At 40.9% G+C, this 21,108-nt stretch overlaps 1 protein-coding gene across 3 annotated transcripts in view; it reads left to right on the forward strand.

Moving 5' to 3' along the window:
- LOC125415969 (uncharacterized) overlaps nucleotides 1–21,108 on the forward strand; it is a 49,771-nt gene that overhangs the window by 8,980 nt on the left and 19,683 nt on the right. For 2 of the 3 annotated variants that reach the window (XM_085693634.2, XM_085693633.2), the window contains exons 2-6: nucleotides 581–689; nucleotides 9,955–10,098; nucleotides 12,406–12,459; nucleotides 17,463–17,582; nucleotides 20,662–20,782. In XM_085693634.2, the coding sequence (XP_085549760.1) occupies nucleotides 630–689; nucleotides 9,955–10,098; nucleotides 12,406–12,459; nucleotides 17,463–17,582; nucleotides 20,662–20,782 (499 nt within the window). In that variant the 5' untranslated portion in view covers nucleotides 581–629. The remainder of the gene's footprint in view (nucleotides 1–580; nucleotides 690–9,954; nucleotides 10,099–12,405; nucleotides 12,460–17,462; nucleotides 17,583–20,661; nucleotides 20,783–21,108) is intronic. The other variant, XM_085693635.1, reaches the window with a different exon arrangement.

Genomic DNA, 21,108 nt, shown 5'->3' on the forward strand with positions numbered 1-21,108 from the left:
GCCAGCCGGCCCTCGGTTTGTGTTTTCTTCATTGCCTCCATTTCAGTTTTCAATTCTTGAACTGTTTCCATTACCTGTTTGATTGTTTTTTCTTGGTTTCCCAGGGTTTCATTTACGGATTTACTCATTTCTTCAATATTTTTGTTATACTTCTCTTCCATTTCTTTATGACAGATTTTCACCTGTTTAAGTTCCTCTATTATTTTCATATAGTTATGCTTAGAGTCTATTTCTTCTGTTTCTTCTGGAGTAGGGTGTTCAATTCTTCTAGTTTCATGATCCCTGGATTCTGGTGATGTCATGTTGCCTTTCAGGTTGTTGGAGGAATTCTTGCATTGGCGCCTGCCCATCTCTTCCTCTCTGGATGCAACTCCTCAGCACTCTCTGGATAGAACTCCTCAGCGCTGAAATAGGGATAGTTGATATTCCAAGGACACAGGAGACAAAAGGGCGACCGATACACACTTTTTAAAATAAAACTATTTCCAAGCAATTCTATGGTAGTCAATCAGGGACTTCCATTATAAATGACTTCTTCAAAAATAATTAGTAGTACTTTTTTTTCTGTATCTCTTTACAGGAAAAGAACACATTCATCTTCTACAACTTTGTGTCATATCTAACTTAAAATGTCACAGAATAAAATACCAAGAGTTTATGTCATAAGAGAAGAGATAAAAGCAATGGGGGTAAGCACTAAGTATTATTTTGGTTAATAAATAGTGTTATTTTTACTAATGAAAACATGGAGAAGCAATGATGGCATTTATAATCAGTTCCTTGAGCTTCAAAATAGAGATAAATGTGTTTTGAAGTAAATTAGACCAGACCTAATTGGACACACAGAACATGAATTCACACTCCATTTCCAAACATTTTAGCATTATCCCAGCCTACACAGGTTTTTAGGAAACATATTTTGGGGTTACAGTTGTTGAGGAAATGTGCTTACTGCCTTTGCTGGTAATCCTCATTTGAGAATGGTTGTAGATGATAAAACAGAAGGTCAGGTAATAATGTCAAATACAAAGCCAAAAGAGGCTGTATAGATTCGGGGTCTTGTGTGTCAACACGGTCCTCTACACTCAGCCCCAGGGGAATCATATAGTGAAGCAATGCTGTCCCTCTCAGCTCTCTTCAAATTCAGAACACTATCCTTATTCATAATACCCATCCATACTTATGAGACCTTGTACAAAGTTTGGGTCCAAGCCAACAGCATGAAAACTTACACCCCCTCTCCAACCTCTCTCTAAGCCAGATCTCCCATGTCCTTCTCCAGAATCTAATGCAGTGACTCTACCTGACATTCCGCATCCATGTATCTTCACCAACCCACCAGATCTATCTTGAGCCCCACATCTAGTACCCAGGATGAGTCAAGCCAACCCTGACTTGCCACAACCAACCTCTACTACTCTGTCAGGACTTACCCTACTTTACCCCCAAACCACAGGTAATTCCCACACCACAGCCAAACATTCCATCCATATAGATCCATACCTACACTCAAGGCTTAGACCAGGAAGCACATCGAACACTAGCTCATTCTCCAAAGACCACCTGACTCCATTACACCCAAGCTATTCTCAACCTCTAGGCCCAAATCACCCACATATCTATATGCTTTCTTCTATTTCAATCTTCTCTGTCCATAGACTGAGAACACAACACCACCAAGAATCAATAACATGATGATGGTAATTAAAACAAACATTCCAATAAAACTTTAAATATCAATGGCCTCAATTCTTCAAGCAAAAGATAAAGACTCAAGAAATAAAGTCATCTATCTATTGCCTCCTAGAAACACATCTTATCTTTAAAGATAGACAACACCTTAAAATAAAAGGATGGATAAAAGTACTCCAATCAAATGGTACCAGGAAGCAAGCAGGCAGCACTATCATAATATCTGACAAAAGAAATTTTAAATTAAAACTAAGAAGAGATAAAAGAATATTCAAGCTAATCAAGGAAGCAAATAACCAAGAAGACATTATTACCCTAATCGTATAAGTACCAAACTCTGGTGCACCCAATTTCATTAAAAATGTATGATGGCAAAGAAAACCAGTCTACAAACTACAATCCCAGACAATTTAGACAACAATGAGGACACTAAGAGAGGCTTACATAGAGCTAATCTACTTAGGAAGTAGAAAAAGACAAGATCTCCTAAGGAAATTAGGAACATTGAGACCTTGGAGGAGGGTTGAAGGAGGGAAAGAAGAAGCAGGTTGGGGAGCAGAGAAAAATGTAGAGCTCAATAAAGTCAATTTTTAAAAAGGAAAAATGTATGACTGGATTTAAAGATTTAAAGAGAGAAATAAACATGAACCCAGCGATAAAAAGCAATTGCAATAATCAACTTTCTCTAGTAGATAAATCATCTGTACAAGAAAATAAATAGCATAGCATCATAATTAATTGATATCATACATATCTATAAAATATTCCACCCAAACACTAAAGAATACAAATTGTATTCAGCAGCACACACAAGATTTTCTAAAATCATCACATCCTGGGACATAAAACAAATCTTTACAAATTCAAAAATACTGAAATCACTCCTTATATCCTATCTTACCACAATGTAATAAAATTTAAAATTGACAGCAAACAAATCTCTAGTAATTACACAAATTCATGGAGACTAAACAACTCATTACTGAATGAATAATGGGTCAAATAAGAAATCAAGAAAGAAATAAAAATTTTCCTGGAACTGAATAAAAGTAAAAACACAGCAAAACCTCTGGAATACACTGAAAGCAGTCCTACCAGGAAAAGTTATACCTCTTAAGTGCCTACCTTAAAAAAAAAGAAAAAGCACAAATAAATGACTTGATGATGATCCTCCGAATTTGGAAAAACAAGAACAAACCAAATCCAAACCCAGTTGATGGCAAGAAATGATAAAAAAAAAAATTAGGGAATAAATCAATGAAATAGAAATTTTAAAAAAACAATACACATAATCAATTAATCTAAGACCTACTTCCTTGAAAAGATAAATAAGACTGACAGACCCTTAGCCCAACTAAACAAAAGAAAGAAATGGCCCAAATTAACAGAATCAGAATAAACAGAGACATTACAACAGACATGGAAGAAATTGGGAGCAGTATAAAGGGATGCTTTAACATCTGTCATCCTAGCTGGAAAACCTACAAGAAATGGAAGAATTTCCAGACTCAGCCAAACCACCAAATTAAACCAAGAAGTAAAGAAATTAAAGAGACCCGTAAGAAGAAAGAAGACTGGAATAGAAGTAAAAAAGTATTAAAGTCTTAAAAAGAAAAAAGTCCAGGCCCAGATGGATTTATAGCAGAATTCTACCAGACATTCAAAAAAGATATACAACCAGTTCTTCTTAAACTATTAAAAAAAAAAGAAAAAACAGAAGGAGTACTCCAAAATGCCTTCTACTAAGTCAATATCACTTTAATATACAAACCAGGTAGACACAAGGAAAAAAGAAGAAAACTACATGCCAAAATCCCCAATAAAAATGCTCACTAAAATATTTTAAAACAAAATACAGATACATGTATCAAAAAGATCAGCCACCACGACCAAGTTGGCACTTTCCCTAAAATGCAGGGATGTTTCAACATATGCAAGTCAATAAAGCATCCACATAAGTGACATTAAAGACAAAATCACACAATCATTTCAATAGACATAGAAAAAGCCTTTGACAAAAATCTAACATGCCTTTATTCTTAGAGAATGTAGACCTAGAGATAACACACTAAACATAATAAAAAATTGAGAAACCCCCGGTCAACACATCCTAATTGGAGAAAACCTGGAAGCAACTCCAGTGAGGTCAAGAATAAGACATGTGTGTCCACTATCCCTACTCATTTTCAATGTTGTACCTGAAGTACTAGCTGAAGCAATAAAGCAAGAGAAGAATATTAAAGGGATACCAATAGGGAAATAAGTAAAGCTATCTCTATTTGCAGACAACATGATATTATACATTAGAGATCCCAAAATTTTGACCAAAAAATCTAGAAATGATAAATTTAGTAGGATACAGAATCAACTTGCACAAATCAATAGCTTTTCTATGTACCACCAACAAACACACAGAGGAAGATAGTATGGACACACTCCCATTACAACAGCCTCAAAGGAAATCAAATAGCTAAGGAAAAACCTAACCAAGAAAGTGGAGGACCTCTACAATGAAAACATTAAACCTTTGAAGAAGGAGATAGAGAAAGACACTAGAAAATGGAAAGTCATTCTATGCTCACAGATCGGCAGTTAACATTGTGAAAAGGACCATTTTACCAAAAGTTATGTACAGATTCAGTGCAATCCCAATCAAAATCTCCAACTCATTCTTCACAGAAATAGGCAACACTATCCTAAAATGCGTATGTAACCACAAAAGAAGCAGGATAGCCAAAACAATCATGAGCAAAAGGACCTGTGATGGAGGTGAAAGGAGCGCCAGTCCAGATCTGAAGACATGCGACAGTGTCATTGTTAAAAAAAAAAATTAAAAAAAAGATAACAGCACGGTGCTCACACAAACACAACCCTGTAGACGAATGAAACAAAACTGAAGACCCACATATGAGTACACATAACTTCAGGCACTTATTATTTGATAATGATACCAAATATGCTGGAAAAGAGAGCATCTTCAGAAAATGGTGCTGGGAAAGCTCAATGTCCATATGTAGAAAAATAAAAGTAGATACATATCTATCATGTTGCACAAAAATTAACTACAAACATGTCAAAGACCTAAACATGAAGCCTGAAATACTGAAACTTCCAGAAGAAAATATAGGAAGTATTCTACATGATACAGGTATGGCAAAGGACTCCCTTCCCATTTTCCCAAAATGTAAGGCCAACAACTGACCAAGTGGGCTTTGATAAAACTAAAAATTTTCTGTGTAGAGTCAAGCAGGTGAACAGGAAGCCCACTGAATGGGAGAGAATCTTTTCCAGCTGCACATCTGACAAAGGATTGATATCCACAATATTAAAGAACTCAGTAACAAAGATTCATAAAATCAAATGACCCATTCAAAAACTAAGGCTGGGACCTGAACAAAGATTTCTCAAAAGAAAAAATAAAAAGAAGGGTTTTTTTTAATTAAAAAAAAGTTCATTGTCCATAGCAGTTAGGAAAATGCAAATCAAAACAACTTTGAGATTTCATCTTATCCAAGTCAGATGGCAAAGAAGAATAAAACAACCAACAAAAATTGCTGGAGGCAGGGGTGGGGTTTGGAGGGGACCCTCATACCCTCATTCACTGTTGGTGGGTTGCAAACCAGTGCAGTCACTATGGAAATCAGTCCGGAAAATTCTCAAAAACTAAAAAAAAAAATCTACCATGTGATACAGCTGTACCATTCTTTGGCATATGCTCGAACGACTGGACATTCTTCTCCATGGATTCTTGCTCAGCCAGCTAACTAACTGACCAACAGTGAAAACGTGACACATATACACCACAAAATCCTGCTCATCTGTAAAGAAAAAAGAAATTTGTGAACTTTTCACTAAATGGATAGAAGTAGTAAAGATCATAGCAAGTGAAGTGATGCAGACCTAGAAAGACAAACGTTACATGTTCATTGGAAGCTCCTATCTCCAAATCTTCAGATGTGGGGCTCATCTCCTGGAGTAAATGCAGAAACCAAGAGAGGGACAAGGGTAAGCAGGGGGAGGAGCAATTGAGAGAGGAACTGCAGGGTACAGTGGTCTAAATGGAGAAATGGGGCAAGCTCGGGGACAGTAGTTAGGGAAGGAAAGCGAGAGAAATACAAAAGAAGGTGAGATGGAGGAAAAATAACAGTAAGAATGTCTGAAACTGTCGCAATGAACCATACTTATAATTATCTACTCAAAACCAAAAGCTATAACACTCATAAGTCTGTGTGTAGATAAACATAATGTGTTTTAAAAGAAATTTTTCATCTGGACTGGCAATTCTTCCTCCATGAGCCAAAGACTGCCTAACAAAAATCCCAACACCAGGCGTCATAGGCTATTATTGTATTGCCCCTAGCTACCCCCCAGAGGTGTAAGGTAAGTCCCTATTGCTGAAGACACCATGCACTTCAGACACAGGGCCAGAGGCCCCAGAGCTGGAACCCACCCAAATGTCTCCTCCCTGAGGACTACTTTCATAATACCAGAAGGTGCGATGCAAGTTTCCAAAGGAGGGGAGCAACCAACAGTCCTACCTCGCTATGACACCTGTGAGTCACAAGAATGGCCCACATAGTAAATACCCCTAAGGGTGCCTGCAGTGGTGGCATGAATACCTTGGTGGTAGCAAACAGCTCTCTAATTGGACTTAAAACCAACGAAACAAGTGGGAAATTATGCCTGGTACTGGAAACCTAGCCACAAGGCTAGTAAATTTGTAGATCTTAGAGGGGGGAGCTTCTCCATTGCAACTTTATTAAACTAGCCTAATCCCTAACTGCATTCTAAATATTTGCCCTTATGTCCACAGGTAAGTTCAGTTTTCAGACCTCATCAAGGAAGCTTTTCTTCGTAACAGATGGAAACCATTACAGAAAACCTTAAGCAATCAAATGCAAAGCTGAGTTGTTGAGCTCAGTCCCAATAGCTACATCTTACACAACTCCCACGCCTAAGGCTCAGGGAATAGTGTGGAAGAGGGAGTGGAAGATGTAAGAGCCAGAGGATCCAGAGTTTGCTGTAAGACTGGCTCTCCTATTAATGTCAGCAGATAGGCTCCTAAAGGCTCACCAACATGACTGTTAAACAACTCCTGTTTGCAGGAGCAGAACAGGACACCAACAGTCATGTCAAAGCGGATGGGGGAAGCCCACAAAGTCTCAACCCGAGACGAAGAACTAGAGGCAACAAAAGAATGCTGAAAATGGGAGAGAGTATCTTCTCCAGAGAGGAGCACACCAATTCGTGACTATTCAATACCAAATGGCCAACCTTGAAAACATAATACGAGTAATACTATACATACTGCAGGTTATATTTAGGAATGTATACATTATACATGTACAATATGTGTGTGCAGCAACAATAAATGAAAAGAGAGGCCATGAATTTGAAAGAGAGCAAAGAGGGTTATATGGGAGAGCTTGGAGGGAATAAAGGGAAGGGGGAAAAGATGTAACTGTATTGTAATCTCAAAAACAAAATAAAAACCTGCACCTAGAAAATCCAAACATATCAAATATATGACCATTTTCAGCTGTTTTGGAATTGGATGGTCTATTACAAAAATCCAAGGCACATATATAGTAAGGCCAGGGAACTGGTGGTTCCCTACCTTACCCTAATTCTGTGATATAGGTCAAAGCAGCTTGTTCCTTTCCTTTTTACCCTACCTTGAGAATGAATACTACTACCATGTCTCTGGGAAGACATAGATTGACTTATTAATGAAATCTACAACCTCAGAGACAAACAAGGGATCAGAATCCTGAATTAGTTCTTCCTACAAAATCCTTGTGGCTCCTTCACTGAACTTAGAGCAAGTCTGTGGCTTATGCCCCATAAAGGAACTAACACTGAAAACCATGAGAATGGGCAAGCCATGGAAACCCATCCTACATCTCTATTTCTATACATTATATCAAAGCAGAAGTCACTAGTTAAAACTCCATCACCAAATGGACATATATTTGTGGGCAAATCCAAGCAAGCAGGAAGTGAAGAAACAGCCCAAACACCCAGCGCTCTTACTGCCTCCTCTTATCCAGCCTCTATCTAAGGCCTGGAGGCCCTATTATCAGTTAAACTAGGAAAATGTAATTAAACCTTGGTTTACAAATGGTTATGCCTGATATCCAAGAACCTCCCAAAAGTAGATAGCTGCAGTACTACAGCCCCTGACTGGGGTACCCCCGAAGGAGAAATGTGACAGAAAACCTTGCCAAGATGCATAATTTCAAATGCTATACTTGCTTGCTTTTTTGTATAGGAGAAATGGCAAGATGTGTGATCAAATGCTAGCCCACTGCTACAAGTTCTATGGTTTGGTTAGCTGATCAGGGGCTTGGAGGAAACGAGACTGATAAACTCAAGATGCGACAGTCTTAATTGTCAGCTTGACAGACTAAGGGATCCTCAGGGAGGGGGACGTTTGAGTGTGTCTGCAGGAGATTATCTTGATTATAACAATTGTAAAGGAAGACGTGGCCACTGTGAATTTTGTACTGTATAAACGGAGAAAGAGGACTGAGCAAAGCAAGCATTTATCTCTCTGCTTCTTGACCATGGTTAAAATGTGGCCAGCTGCTTCATATTCCTGTTTGCTCGACTTTCCCACCATGATGGACTGTACCTTTGAACTGTTGTACAAAAAAAAACCTCTTCTCTGCAAAGGTGCTTCTGTCAGATTTTTTTTCCACAGGAACTAGGAAAGACACTAGGAAAGCACTGTTTGAAATAAATCTCCAGATAAGCAAAAGAAAATTAAACATATTTGCATATCAAGCCAGCCCTCAGCAAAGGGCACTCTCAGTAGAGAAGGCTTTGAGCAATCAAGTAGAGAGGATGGCTTGTGCGGTGGTTACATGCCTTAGCTTGCTTGCTTTCTGTTGCTTCAGGGGAAAAGAATAACAACAAGACAAAAAGCAACTTGGGGAGGAAAGGGTTTGTTTGGCTTGTAGGTTACAGTCCATTAGCAGAAGAAGCCAAGGTAGGGAATTTAGAGGCAAGAGCTGAAGCAGAGGTCATGGAGGAATGCTGCTTACTGGATTGTTCTTCACATTTTTATCCACCTGCTTTCTTTCTTGTTTTATTTTGTTTTGTTTTTTTGAGACAGGGTTTCTCTGTGGAACAGCTCTGGCCATCCTGGAATTTGCTTTGTAGAGCAGGTTGGCCTTGAACTCACAGAGATCCATCTGCATCTGCCTCCCGAGTGCTCGAATTAAAAGTGTGTGCCGCTACCAATCAATCCACTTTCTTATATACCCGAGGACTACCTGATCAGAAGTGGTCTCTCTACATCAATCATAAGTCAAGAAAATGCCCCATGTGCTGCCCTACAGGCTGGTGTGCCGGGGAACTTTCTCAGCTGAGGTTACCTCTTCTCCAATGACTCCAGTTTCAAGTAGACTAAAAATGAACTATCACAGTATAAACCCACCCCTTCTCCATCTTCATCACTGTTCCATAGATCCTTAGCTTTCGGACTATGTGAATACAATTTTTAAAACAAGGCCTAGACTAATTTATTCTCCAGTGGCAAAGGTCAACACTGGATGTGGGAAGGGGTAGGACAAGGGAAGCCAAAGTTCAAGTCCAGTCAAGAAGAGAAGAGAAAAAGGAGAAGCCAAAAATCCCTAGCTGGTTTTGTGGGATAAGAGCATGAGATAGATAGATCTTCAGGCTAGAGTCTGCCTAAAGACCGTGCCTAGGAAGGAGATCAGTACTCAGAAAAGACTTTCAGATGCCACGATCAGTAGTCCTCCCTTTAGCCATTAACATCCTTCTGTGAAAGACAGATCAATAGGCTTCTGCTTTTCACTTAACTGGAGTCACCTACACAATCAAAATAATTATACTTGGAGGCTGCTATTAAATAAAATCCTTCTGGTTCGAGCAAAGAAGATCCAAAGCACTCAACAGTGACTGCCACAACAGTCTCTACCCGGGCTCCTGGCTGACGTATAATTCCTTCAGCACTCAGAGATCGTGAACACTCACCATCCTGAAGCAAAGGGCTTGACAGCACAGTGGAATGGTGTCTGGGGTCTCCATGACTACATCAATATCCTGCAGAGACCAGAATCAGCATCTTACTGAATGTTCTTCTCTGGAGACTCTTGACTAATATACTAATACTAATTATACTAATATAATAATATGCTTAGCCAACTAAACATATTAAAGGCTTCTCAGCCACACGCTGAAACCACCCTGAGTAGATTCACCTTGAAGAGTAACACTGGCTTTCTTTTCCCACAGGCTGCACAAATAATGTTTGGCCTAATTCACACTGCACTGGGGTCTCTCTGGCTCTTTTTGTACCACCTAGAAGATGCGAAACACAGTGTCGGTCCTGTCCTTATGACAATTGCCATCGTTTACCTGTTTGTGTCTGGATCATTTGTGAGTAAACTATGGCATTACCGATTTCTCTTTATTTGGTTTTAGTTGATCAGTTAAAGTATGTGGTGGTCACTGGTATACTAGACTCAGTCACTGATTTTCAGTGCTCATTTGAGCCTGGAGAAGTTGGTTTTTGCATTTATCTCATGTTCTGCTAAGTGTCTCAAGAGGTCGGGATGTACAAGTAGAAAAGCTATCAAAGGATTATTATTCAGAAGACTCGCAAAGGACATGGCTGATTATATAACGACTAGAAGGCCTTTTTTTTTCCTCAGGTTGAAAACCCAAAAGCAAGAGTTTAATGCCTACAGAATTAGGGGTGATTTTTGGAAAAATTACATAAGAGAAAAAAAAAGATGAGCCCTGGGGACCCAAGAGGAATGGAGGGAAATTAAATAGAGATTCCTAAAGTGGATATTCTAATAATTTCTTTGGTGTGTTTATCAAATTGCCCACTAGGAGCATCCCCAATTTAAAGTAATTAAACTGAGGGAAGCCCAAAGCTAGATTTTCCCTTAACTATCTTAGTTCACAGACGCAGTCAATCCAGAAGAAATTTGTTGATGGGGGGTCATGTATGTAAAAGTCGTGTGGCCTAGTGTCACAACTGACTTCCCCATGATAGCAAGCCTCCAGAAGCAGCAATCTTAATCTAAGGGTGAGTTTCTTTACAGAGCACAGATTTCAGGAAATCCTTCCCTGCCTTCTTATTTTCCTCTACCAAGAAGGAGCTATAAAGGAGCAGAGGTCTGAGTAGAGCCCAGTCTCTGAGCTTCGTGGAAAGTTCTGAGGCAAACAAGTAGTCATTTCACTCAGCAGGGGTCTGACATTCACTTCCCTGATTGGTAGACACTTCCTCAGAGGGTTCAGCTCTGAAGGCATTACAAAACTGACAACATTCTGGAAAGAGGTGTATATAGTAAGGAACAACAACTTAAACTGGAATGGTACAAGGAGTCTCCAATTGCAAAGTGTCTAGAAAAAAAAATCCTAAACCCAAGACATAAACAGGAAGTCTATAGAAGAAATTAACCGCAAATAATATTCAATATGTGTCTATCACTGCATTATGCATTTCCCAATGGCACTTCAAGCTCATTTTACCAATTTTCACAAGGATCAAGTGAAGTAGCTCTTCATATTCCACTTTACAAATGAGGAAGACAAGTTCTGCAAAGTTTAAGTAACTCTGACAGAGTGCATCACAATAAAATGTCAGGGTTTTCTTTAGACCAAGTTAAGGTCTGTAGACGGAAGTTTCTTTCCCACCCAGTCCTGCAGTCATTCAGTTCCAAATGAACACACAGAGGCTTATATTAATTATAAACTGTTTGGCCTAATACTCAGGCTTATTACTAACTAGCTTTTACAACTTAAATTAACATATAATTCTTGTCTATGTTTAGCCACATGGCTTGGTACTTTTTCTCAGTACAGCATTCTCATCTTGCTTCCTCTGCATTTGACTGACAACTGCACCTCTTCCTTTCCTCTACCCAGAATTCTCCTAGTCTGGTTGCCCCACCTATACTTCCTGCCTAGCATTTATTAAGCCAGAACAACTGACAAATCTTTACAGTGTGCAAGAGCATTATCCCACAGCAACGGTGCCTCTGCTTTCATAACAGATTGCATCCTCCTGGGTTGGGAGAGTCTTGATATCCTTCTTAGAATATTTGTCATTTTTGTAAGCACTGCAGACAAATGGAAGACATACCACAGGAAAAAGAGTTAATTCCGAATAATCCACAAATAGCCACACTTTCAACTAGTTTCAGTAGGTCACAGACAGCACAGTGCTTGAGAAAACCAGCTATAAATAAATAAAGCAAAATAAATTCATTTGATGAATTGTTTTCTGAAACCATTTTGCAGTGATGGGGCTTTCCCCTAGAATACCATGAGAAGGAGGGCTCCTGTGAATGAGACCTGCTGGGCTAGCCGTCTTAGTTTATAATACTTCAGGCCATTGACTTGCTAACTGACCGTCGAAGCAAGCCAAGGATCCACTATTTGCCCCTCGTAAAACTACCGAGAAATTCCTGAGTGCCATCACCTACATGCTGATCTCATGAATGATAAGCATCTTTTAAATGTCTTTTCATCTCTCTAACAGAGAAAAGGTAGAATTTTTTTTTTGTTAGGGAATCCTTAGAACAAAATAGAGTTTTTTTTCATTTCAATGCCACTTTCTTAAAATCCAGGGATACTTTAAACATCAGAACAACACTGGTATTAGGGAGAGAATCTGTTGGGGGGACGGAGCATCCTGAGCATGGGTGTTTCAATACTTATTTCTACCCGCAGTTCATCAACTCAGGATCCAGCAGTGTAATCCAGGGTGATGTTTCAGCAGGTCAGGTATGTGGGAAAGCAGTACATACCCCAAAGTCTAAGTGTTACATAGCGTAAATAGAAAGAGATATTGATGATTCTGAGACATTGTGGCGGGGTGGGGGACCTCTTCCAAATGCTCAGATGAAAAATATCACTTAACTTTTAAAAATGCACCTCAATGTGTCTTTTTTTTAATAAATCAACTTTTTTGATAAGTGATCTTTATTGGGGTGGGGGGGCGGATTTCGAGACAAGATTTCTCTGTAGCTTTGGAGCCTGTCCTGGAACTAGGTCTTGTAGAACAGGTTGGCCTCAAACTCACAGAGATCTGCCTGCCTCTACCTTCCAAGTGCTGAGAGTAAAGGCGTGCGCCACCACCACCCAGCTACCTTAATGTGTCTTATGTGGGAGTATGGGAAAGGGGTGCCTAATGAGCAAATAAGGAGAGAGGTGAGAAAGTCCTCGTGGAACGAACCCATATTTGGCATCTAAAGGGAGTATCAATCATAAAGCAAAACTCTCAAAGGAGAGAAAGGGAAGTTAGGGGAAGTTTGCAGGTAATTTAGTCGGTGCCTTAATTAGGTTTCTACAGCTGTGATAAAACACCATGACCAAAAGCTACGTGGGAAGGAAAGGGTCTATTTCATCTTATAACTCTTAGGTCACACTCCATCACTGAGAGAACTCCTGGCAGGAACCTAGAGGTGGGAATTGAAGCAGAGACCAGAGTGGAATGCCACTCACTGGCTCGTTTCTTGTGGTTTTCTCACCCCACTTCCTTCTACAACCCAGGACCAGCTGCCCTGGGGTGGCACCGGCCATCCTGTCACGTGCCTGTCCCTCCCACATCAATCATTAATCAAGAGACTGTCCTACAGACTTGCCTAGAGGAAAATCTGATGGCGGCACTCTTTCACGTGAGGTTCTTTCGTCAGATGGCTCCAGTTTATGTCAAGTTGAGAAAAGGTTGGGGCTGCTAAGAAGAGGGTGAGAAAAGAACAACCCCTGGAAAGAGTGTTTTCTTCTGGAAACCAGGTCCGTGGACTACTGCCAGGACACCTCCAACGAGGAACAGTCCCCTGCTCATTTTGAACTTCCCTCCCCGCCTCCGCCAGCCCCCGGTGGTTGGTGATTAGTTACAGCTCTGGAAGCTCACATACATGGATTCAGGTTCTGAAGACACCGTGTTAGCTGTGTGACCCTGAGCAAATGCTTCACTGTGCATCCTACTGATCTGAGCAAACATGGATAACACTAGCAAGCTAAAAACTTTGTTGGGGAAATCCCCTTGGACACCTGGGAACCCCTCTAGAGCCAAGACTCTAGCCAACCCTAAAATGGCTCCCTTGGTTAGGATAACTTCTTCCCTGCTCCCATATCCACCCTTCCTCCATCTCAATTATCCCATTCCCCCAAGCTCTCCCCAATCCTCCCCTCCTCCCTTCTCTCTCCCCATCTCCCCTTCCCCCAATCCACCCCCACCCCCCGATCCCAACTTTTGCCTGACGATCTTGTCAACTTTCAATATCCCAGAGGATAAGGGATTTTTCCCGACTAGTTCCGTGGGCAGCAGAGGAGAGGGTGCCTGAACTGGCCCTATTCTATAGCCACACTGATGAATATCTTGCATATCATCATAGAACCTTCATCTGGCGATGGATGGAGATAGAGACAGAGACCCACACTGGACCACTGGACTGAGCTCCCAAGGTCCAAATGAGGAGCAGAAGGAGGGAGAACATGAGCAAGGAAGTCAGGAAGGCAAGGGGTGTGTCCACCCACTGAGACAATGGGACTGATCTAATGAGAGCTCATCAAGGCCAGCTGGACTGGGACTGGTGGAGCATTTGATCAAACTGGACTCTCTGAATGTGGCTGACAATGAGGGCTGAAGCCAAGGACAATGGCACTGAGTTTTGATTTTACGACATGGACTGACCTTGTGGGAGCCTAGTCTCTTTGGATGCTCACCTTCCTAGACCTGGAGGGAGGGGGGAGGACCTTGGACTTCCCACAGGGCAGGAAATCCTGACTGTTCTTAGGACAGGAGAGGGAGGGGAGAGGGAGAGAGAGTGGGAGGGTATTGGGAGAAGGGGAGTAGGTGAAAATTTTTAATAAAGAAAGAAAGAAAAAAAGAAAATATATATAATGTATAATTAAGAAATACCACAAAAAAAAAACATTGTTTGCTATTTCAGCTAAACAACCTATCTTCCTCTTTTTCCCCCAAGAGAACTGTGGCATGAGAGGCCACTTTGCTGAGAAGGAACTCGGCAACTATGATTGTGGTGAACCAGGGTTTGGGCTTCTTACCTTTTTAACTTTTACCATAACCTAGACAGTCACTGTTAATATCATCTTCCTTCCTTCCTGATGACCCCAAAGTGTCTGCAAGCAAGTGTGCACAGGGCTAAATATCTGCTGCTACTCTTCCAGAGCAATGGCGCAGCTGACCACAAAACCCTGGCAGCCCTCTTAAGGTTTTGCAAGTTCCTGACCCAGTGCCAGCTCATACTCAGTTTCTGCCTTTATATGAAGTCTTAATTTTCTGTGCAGCAATCGTGGTAACAAGCAGAAGCAAATGCAGCCCATTGACTGATTTTCAGAAAACTCACCAGGCACATTGGATTTTTCTCTGGAAACATAGAGAGTGGAAAGCCTGACTGCAATTTCTAAGCCACAATCTACCTGCAGCTTTTTGGAAACCCAAACATCTCTGGATGCCTCTTTCCCCTCCATACTGCCTCAAGGAGAAAGGCCCAAGTCTCTTTCCTATGCAGAACCAGCCTGGTTCCTTCTCTAGAAGCAATTGATATCACACCTCAGTGATGCAGAAGAATTGTCTGTATTCTCAATCATATTTTAGATATATGTCAATCATATTTTAAATAAAACGCTGATTGGCCAGGCAGGAGGTGTAGGCAGGAAAACCAGACAGAAAGTGGAAATGATGTAAGGAGAACAGGAGTATTCTGGGCAGAAGGAAGCTGATTCCTCCCTCTCCTGCCCAGATCTCCGAAGCAGCAGGATGTGAGCTGCCCCACTGAAAAAGGTACTGAGCCACATGGCTAACATAGACCAGAAAAATGGGTTAATCAAGATGTAAGAGTTAGCTAATAAAAAGCCTAACCTAATGGGCCAATCAGCTTTATAACTTATAGACTAAACAGCTGGGGGGCCAGACAGGACAGAAAACCCCCAACAGACAGCCCCTCATGTTACACCTCAGCACTGCGTATTTATAATCAGACAAGCTTAGTACCTTTCCTAAACGATCTTCTTCTTGGAGGGAAGGAGGTTTCCATCAAGACAAAGTTTCCCCGTATAGCCTGGCTATCCTGAAACTCTTTGTAGATCAGCCTGACCTTGAATCAAGAGATCTGTCTGCCTCTGCCTCCTGAGTGCTGGGATTAAAGACATGTGCCACGGTGTCAGATAGGATGTAGATTCTTAATCCGTAGACGAAGTATTTCACTGTGCAAGCCATGGCTAGAAACTGAATCAAGTGGGGTCTCCTGGTTTCCACGGCAGAAGACTGCAAAGTTTCCTTCACAACAACTTAAGCTAATGTGAGGAGCACTAAGGAGATGACATGCTGGTTAATTAAAGCCCTTTGCTTAACTAATGTGGGAGCAGAGTTCAGATACCCAGAACCTATCTATATAAATGCCATGTGGGCATGGTGCCTCACCTGCCATTGCAGCCCCAGAAGACAGAGAATCCCCAAAGCAACCAGATCAGTGAGCTCTGGGTTTGACTGGGAGATCATGCCTCAGGGAATAAGATGGAAGAGTGATCAAGGGTGGATGATACCCAGCCTCGGCCTCAGGCTTCCACATGCACACCACCCGCACGTTCAGGCACATGTACACACACACACACACACACACACACACACACACACACACACACACGTTTGTGTATCCTAGTACAAAATTGGTAGAATAGCTAAAGAAGAAAGTCCCTAAAATATGAAGAGGACGCCCTGCTAAACAACCTGGCATTCCTGTGTCCCGAAAGTCCTTTGTTGGCGGTCGTAAGTCATTCCCTCTTCCCATTACCACAAGCACGTCTTTCTAACATGCAGCAGTCTCTCACACATGTATACAAAACACATACAACTCCTTCAGCTCCTTCTCAAAGAGACACCCTTCCTTCATAGCTCATGCAGTGTCCGCAGTGCCTCTGAAAAGAGTTTGGTGGTTGTTTCAACAGAAGTTTGGAACCACTAAAAGGGCTTAAGTAGTGAAGTGGCAGGAATAAGCCTGGCGAGTTCTGAGACTGAAATGTGTCAATATCATGGTACTTATTAAATTTCGTTACATTACAACCAGAATATAATTTTCTCCCCGCGATCATTATTCTAAGCCGCTCTTTTTTCCATTTTACTTTTTATGTAGATGGGTGTTTTGTCTGCATGCATGTCTGTGCACCATGTGTGCACAGTGCCCTCAGAGTGCATCAGATCCCCTGGCACAACATTGGAGTTACAGATAGTTATGAGCTGCACTGTAGGTGCTGGGAATTAAACCTGGGTCCTCTGAGAACAGCCAATGCTCTTAAATGCCGAGAAACCTGTCCAGTTCCTATTGTAAGCTTCTGATGCTTAGCACACTGCAGGTATTGCGTAGTGATACCCTGATGAGCACACACATGCCTCTTGTGAAATAAAACCCTTTTATGTAACTAACTTCTAGACAAGATTGGGGTCGCGTCTTGATAGCTACTACTCTTAATAAGCTTGCCAAAAATAGGCTTTTACAAGTTGTCTTTAGTACATAAGAGGTAGGGAGATGGTTGTGTGGGTACAATGTTCCTTGCACAAACATAGAGACCTGAGCTCAAATTCCCGGAACCAATGTAAGCTAGACACAGTACCTCACCTGTAACCCCACTATGTCTAGGGTGATATGGAAGACAGAGAATACCCATGTGTACACACACACACACACACACACACACACAATAGTGTTTTAATTCTCTTTCTTTTATCCATGACCTTTTCGTTTTCTTTTTACGTATTGCAGCTTGTGTTAGGAATTGTAATGAACACCATAAGTATCTTCGTGGCTATTATTGGAATAATTATATTTGCCGTTGAGTTTCCAGCTTTTGAAGCACTGGGAAAGCATTACATTTGGTCAAATGTAAGTACTAATTTTAATGATAACTCAGTAAAAGTGTTAGCTATAAATAAAAACTTATTATGAGATACAATGAGATTGCTCTAGATATGTATGGATTAAAAAAACAACAGTTTTGAAATTGCTAAGAAAATCTAGAGACCACATAATGGCTAGAAAAGAGCAGAGAATTTCTGAAGTCATTAGTAAAGCTGTTATCGTCACACAAAGACAGACTCACCAAATAATAGCAGAAAGAGCTGAGACTGAAGGCAACCTGAGTGACACATCAAGATCCCTATCTCGAGAAACAATTCATCTTTGAGGGTTTCATACATGAGCACACTGTATTTACATCATTGCTACCCCCACCTCTTATTCCAGTTCCTTTCTTCTCTTCTTTCTCTTGGCTTCATGACCTCTTTTCCCACAGTCATTATTATTTATAAACTATTGAGTCTATTTAGTGTTACTCATGTGCACATATACTTAGGGCTGACCATTTGCCATTGGATAACCTATCAAGGGTACATCCCTGGAGAAAACTGATTTTCCCTCCCTCAGCACCTATTGGCTGCCTGTCAGGAGTTGGGCTTGGGAAATTTCCTCCATCTTCCCTGGCATATCAGCCAGTATTGTCATTTTGCAGGTCTTTTCGGGTAACCATATTGTTGAGATTTCGTGGGTACAGCTTCCCTCCCTGTCATGTCCAGAAGATACCATCTCACAGCAAAGTTCTGGCCTTTTGACTCCTATAACACATTTATTTATGGGATGAAGTCATATCTATCATCATTGGGAAATGAAACTTAAATAGTACCAAATCAATGAGATATCTATCTCAGAGAAAATTTAAATAGCCACATAGTCTCGTTGTGTGGGAAAGTAAATCAGAAATAAATGCATAAGCATAAAAATGATAAAAATCACCATAACTACATGAACAAGAAAGAAAACTAGGAAACGAGAGGAGGAAACTTAACAAAATGTTTTCATTTTTGGTCTAAGATAGGCTAAGATAACAGCAGCTAAATAAATGAAGTCACTGCCCAGGGGCTAGGAGAGTAGGGTCACTGGCTCAGTGGGCAAAGACAGTCCCCAAAAGACCAGAGGACAAGGCTACTGAGAATTATTGTCAGGCCTTTTAAACCTACCAAAATGTAGCTCCACTAGGTTGTGGAGCTTATATAGACCCTGTGAGCTTTTCCCCCTTTTAGTTTTCCACTTTGGGAGTGTGTCCTCTGTCCGCTCCACTCTGGGTCTGTCTTGGCATTAGATGACATGTTTTCTGACTCCATGAGTCCACAGCTGCAGAGAAATTTTACCCACTACTAAGCTGCAGTATGCGTTTCTCCTACAACTGATTTCAAGGAGGATTTCGGCTTCTTGGCTTGATAATATTTGGGAGATTTTGGACTCAGAATTTATGCTGTTACCATTTGGAGAGATGTTGAGATGAGACGAACATATTTTACACATGGAAAGAACATGAGCTTGAAGGGGCTGGAGGCAAATAATTATAAGTTGAATTGTATTTTTATGTACGTGCAATTGTGAAGTTCAGTGAATGGAACCATTATAGTAATGATTTATTAAGTTAACTGAAGTCATATTGGAGAAGGGCAGACCATATCACTAGTGTTCTTCTAAAAAGGAAAGTTGGTGCATGAGGAAGATGGCCACATGAATATAAAGACTCATGGGAATGGTGCTGCTGTAATTCAGGGGACTTCCAGAATCTGAAGAGTGAAGTACACTCCTTCAGAGTGTCTAGAAGGAGCATGGTCACACCAATACATTGGATTTTTTAGCCTCTAGAACTAGGAGACAATTAATTTCTATTGTAGAAGACATTCATGTTATGGTGCTTCTTTATTACAACACATTTGGGGAACTAGCACAGGAGGCCAGTAGATTGCTGTCTACTTCTCCAGTGTTTTATTCCAACTAATACAAGACACACCGTTCAAACAACTGAGCTAAGACCCAAGAATTCACACAGAGCTGTCAGAGTCATGGTTGATTATTGCCTTGGAAATTCTCGTCAATGAATTTACTAACACTGACTGTTTTAGTCACGGTTGCTATGGGTGTGATGAAACACCATGACCAGAAGCAGCTTGGAGAGGAAAGGGTTTATTTGGTTTACATTTCTACATCACTGTTTATCATCAAAGGAAGTCAGGACAGGAACTCAAAGAGTCCAGGAACCTGGAGGCAGGAGCTGATGCAGAGGCCATGGTGGAATATTGCTTACTGGCTTGTTCCCCATGGTTTATTCAGTCTGTTTTCTTATAGAACCCATGACCACCTGTCCCAAGTAGTCCCACACTCAGTGATCTGGGTCCTTCCACATCAGTATTAATTAAGAAAATATTATACAGACTTGTTTACAGCCAATCTTACAGAAGTATTTTCTCAATTGAGGTTCCCTCCAATGACTCTAGCTTGTGTCAAGCTGACATAAACTAGCCAGCACACCTCTTTTAATGGGTTAAGCCCATCTGCCTTTTTAAAATATACAATATAACAAATGCTACCCTACTGGAAGCCAGACAAAGAATCAGCTGTTGAAAAAAGAATAAGCTGTTCTAAACACAATTCATTCTGGGGGAAAAAAAGATGGAACCCAAAAGAATCTGATTGTTTCGAACAGAATGGTCCATTCCACTAGGTAAATTCTCACTCTTCCCATGAGCTGAGAGAGAATAGCTTCATCAAATTCATGCAGCAACACTACTTAGAACAGAACATAGTAAAGAAAACAGAATATATTAAATAGAACAGCATAAAGCACAGATCCTATGATCAGCCCCACCAATAGGGACTGAGAAAAAGGAAGTTACTTAGCAAGCTGTATGCTGCTCTATTTCCTCTACTTCCCAGACTCATCAAGTGTAAAGCAGCAGTAAAAGTTGGGAAGCTGATAACAGAATTGAAGCATTTAGCAAGTGAATCCTGCATAGATAACGAAGCAACTAACTTGAAATAGCTGTAGCTGTTTGGAGCTAAAAGGGCAAATGATATATTCTGAGCCATCAATGCTTTTCTCTCCGTTCTTGGAGGATTTACTCACATGAGGGATTTCTCTTTTCTACTCCAGATGGCTGGCATGATGCTTCTGCAGATCTCCATCGTATGTACCATCTCAGAGCTGGTCATTACAATCATCATCGTCGACTTGTTCAGAATGGCATTCCATCGACCCAAACTCTGGGATGAATGTGAGTAATGGAGAGCAGGGGGATGACTCAGAGGGTAAGGTACCTGATGCACAAACATGGCAGCCTGAATTCTAGTCCCAACTCACATGCGAGAAAGGTGGGTGCGGGAGCAGGCGTCTGTGACCCTCCCTGAGGGAGACAGAGATAGCTGGTCCACCAGTCTAAAATGAGACATCAAGTGTCAAATTCAGTGAGAAACCTGTGTGAAGAATATGTGCAGACAAATAAGGTGGAGAACAACATGGCGGCATCAACCTCTGGTCCCCATAGGGGCCTGAAGAGAAAGAAAGAAAGAAAGAAAGAAAGAAAGAAAGAAAGAAAGAAAG

Source organism: Myodes glareolus, chromosome 7, assembly GCF_982192425.1.
Source record: "Myodes glareolus chromosome 7, mMyoGla1.1, whole genome shotgun sequence".
Lineage (NCBI taxonomy): Eukaryota > Metazoa > Chordata > Mammalia > Rodentia > Cricetidae > Myodes > Myodes glareolus.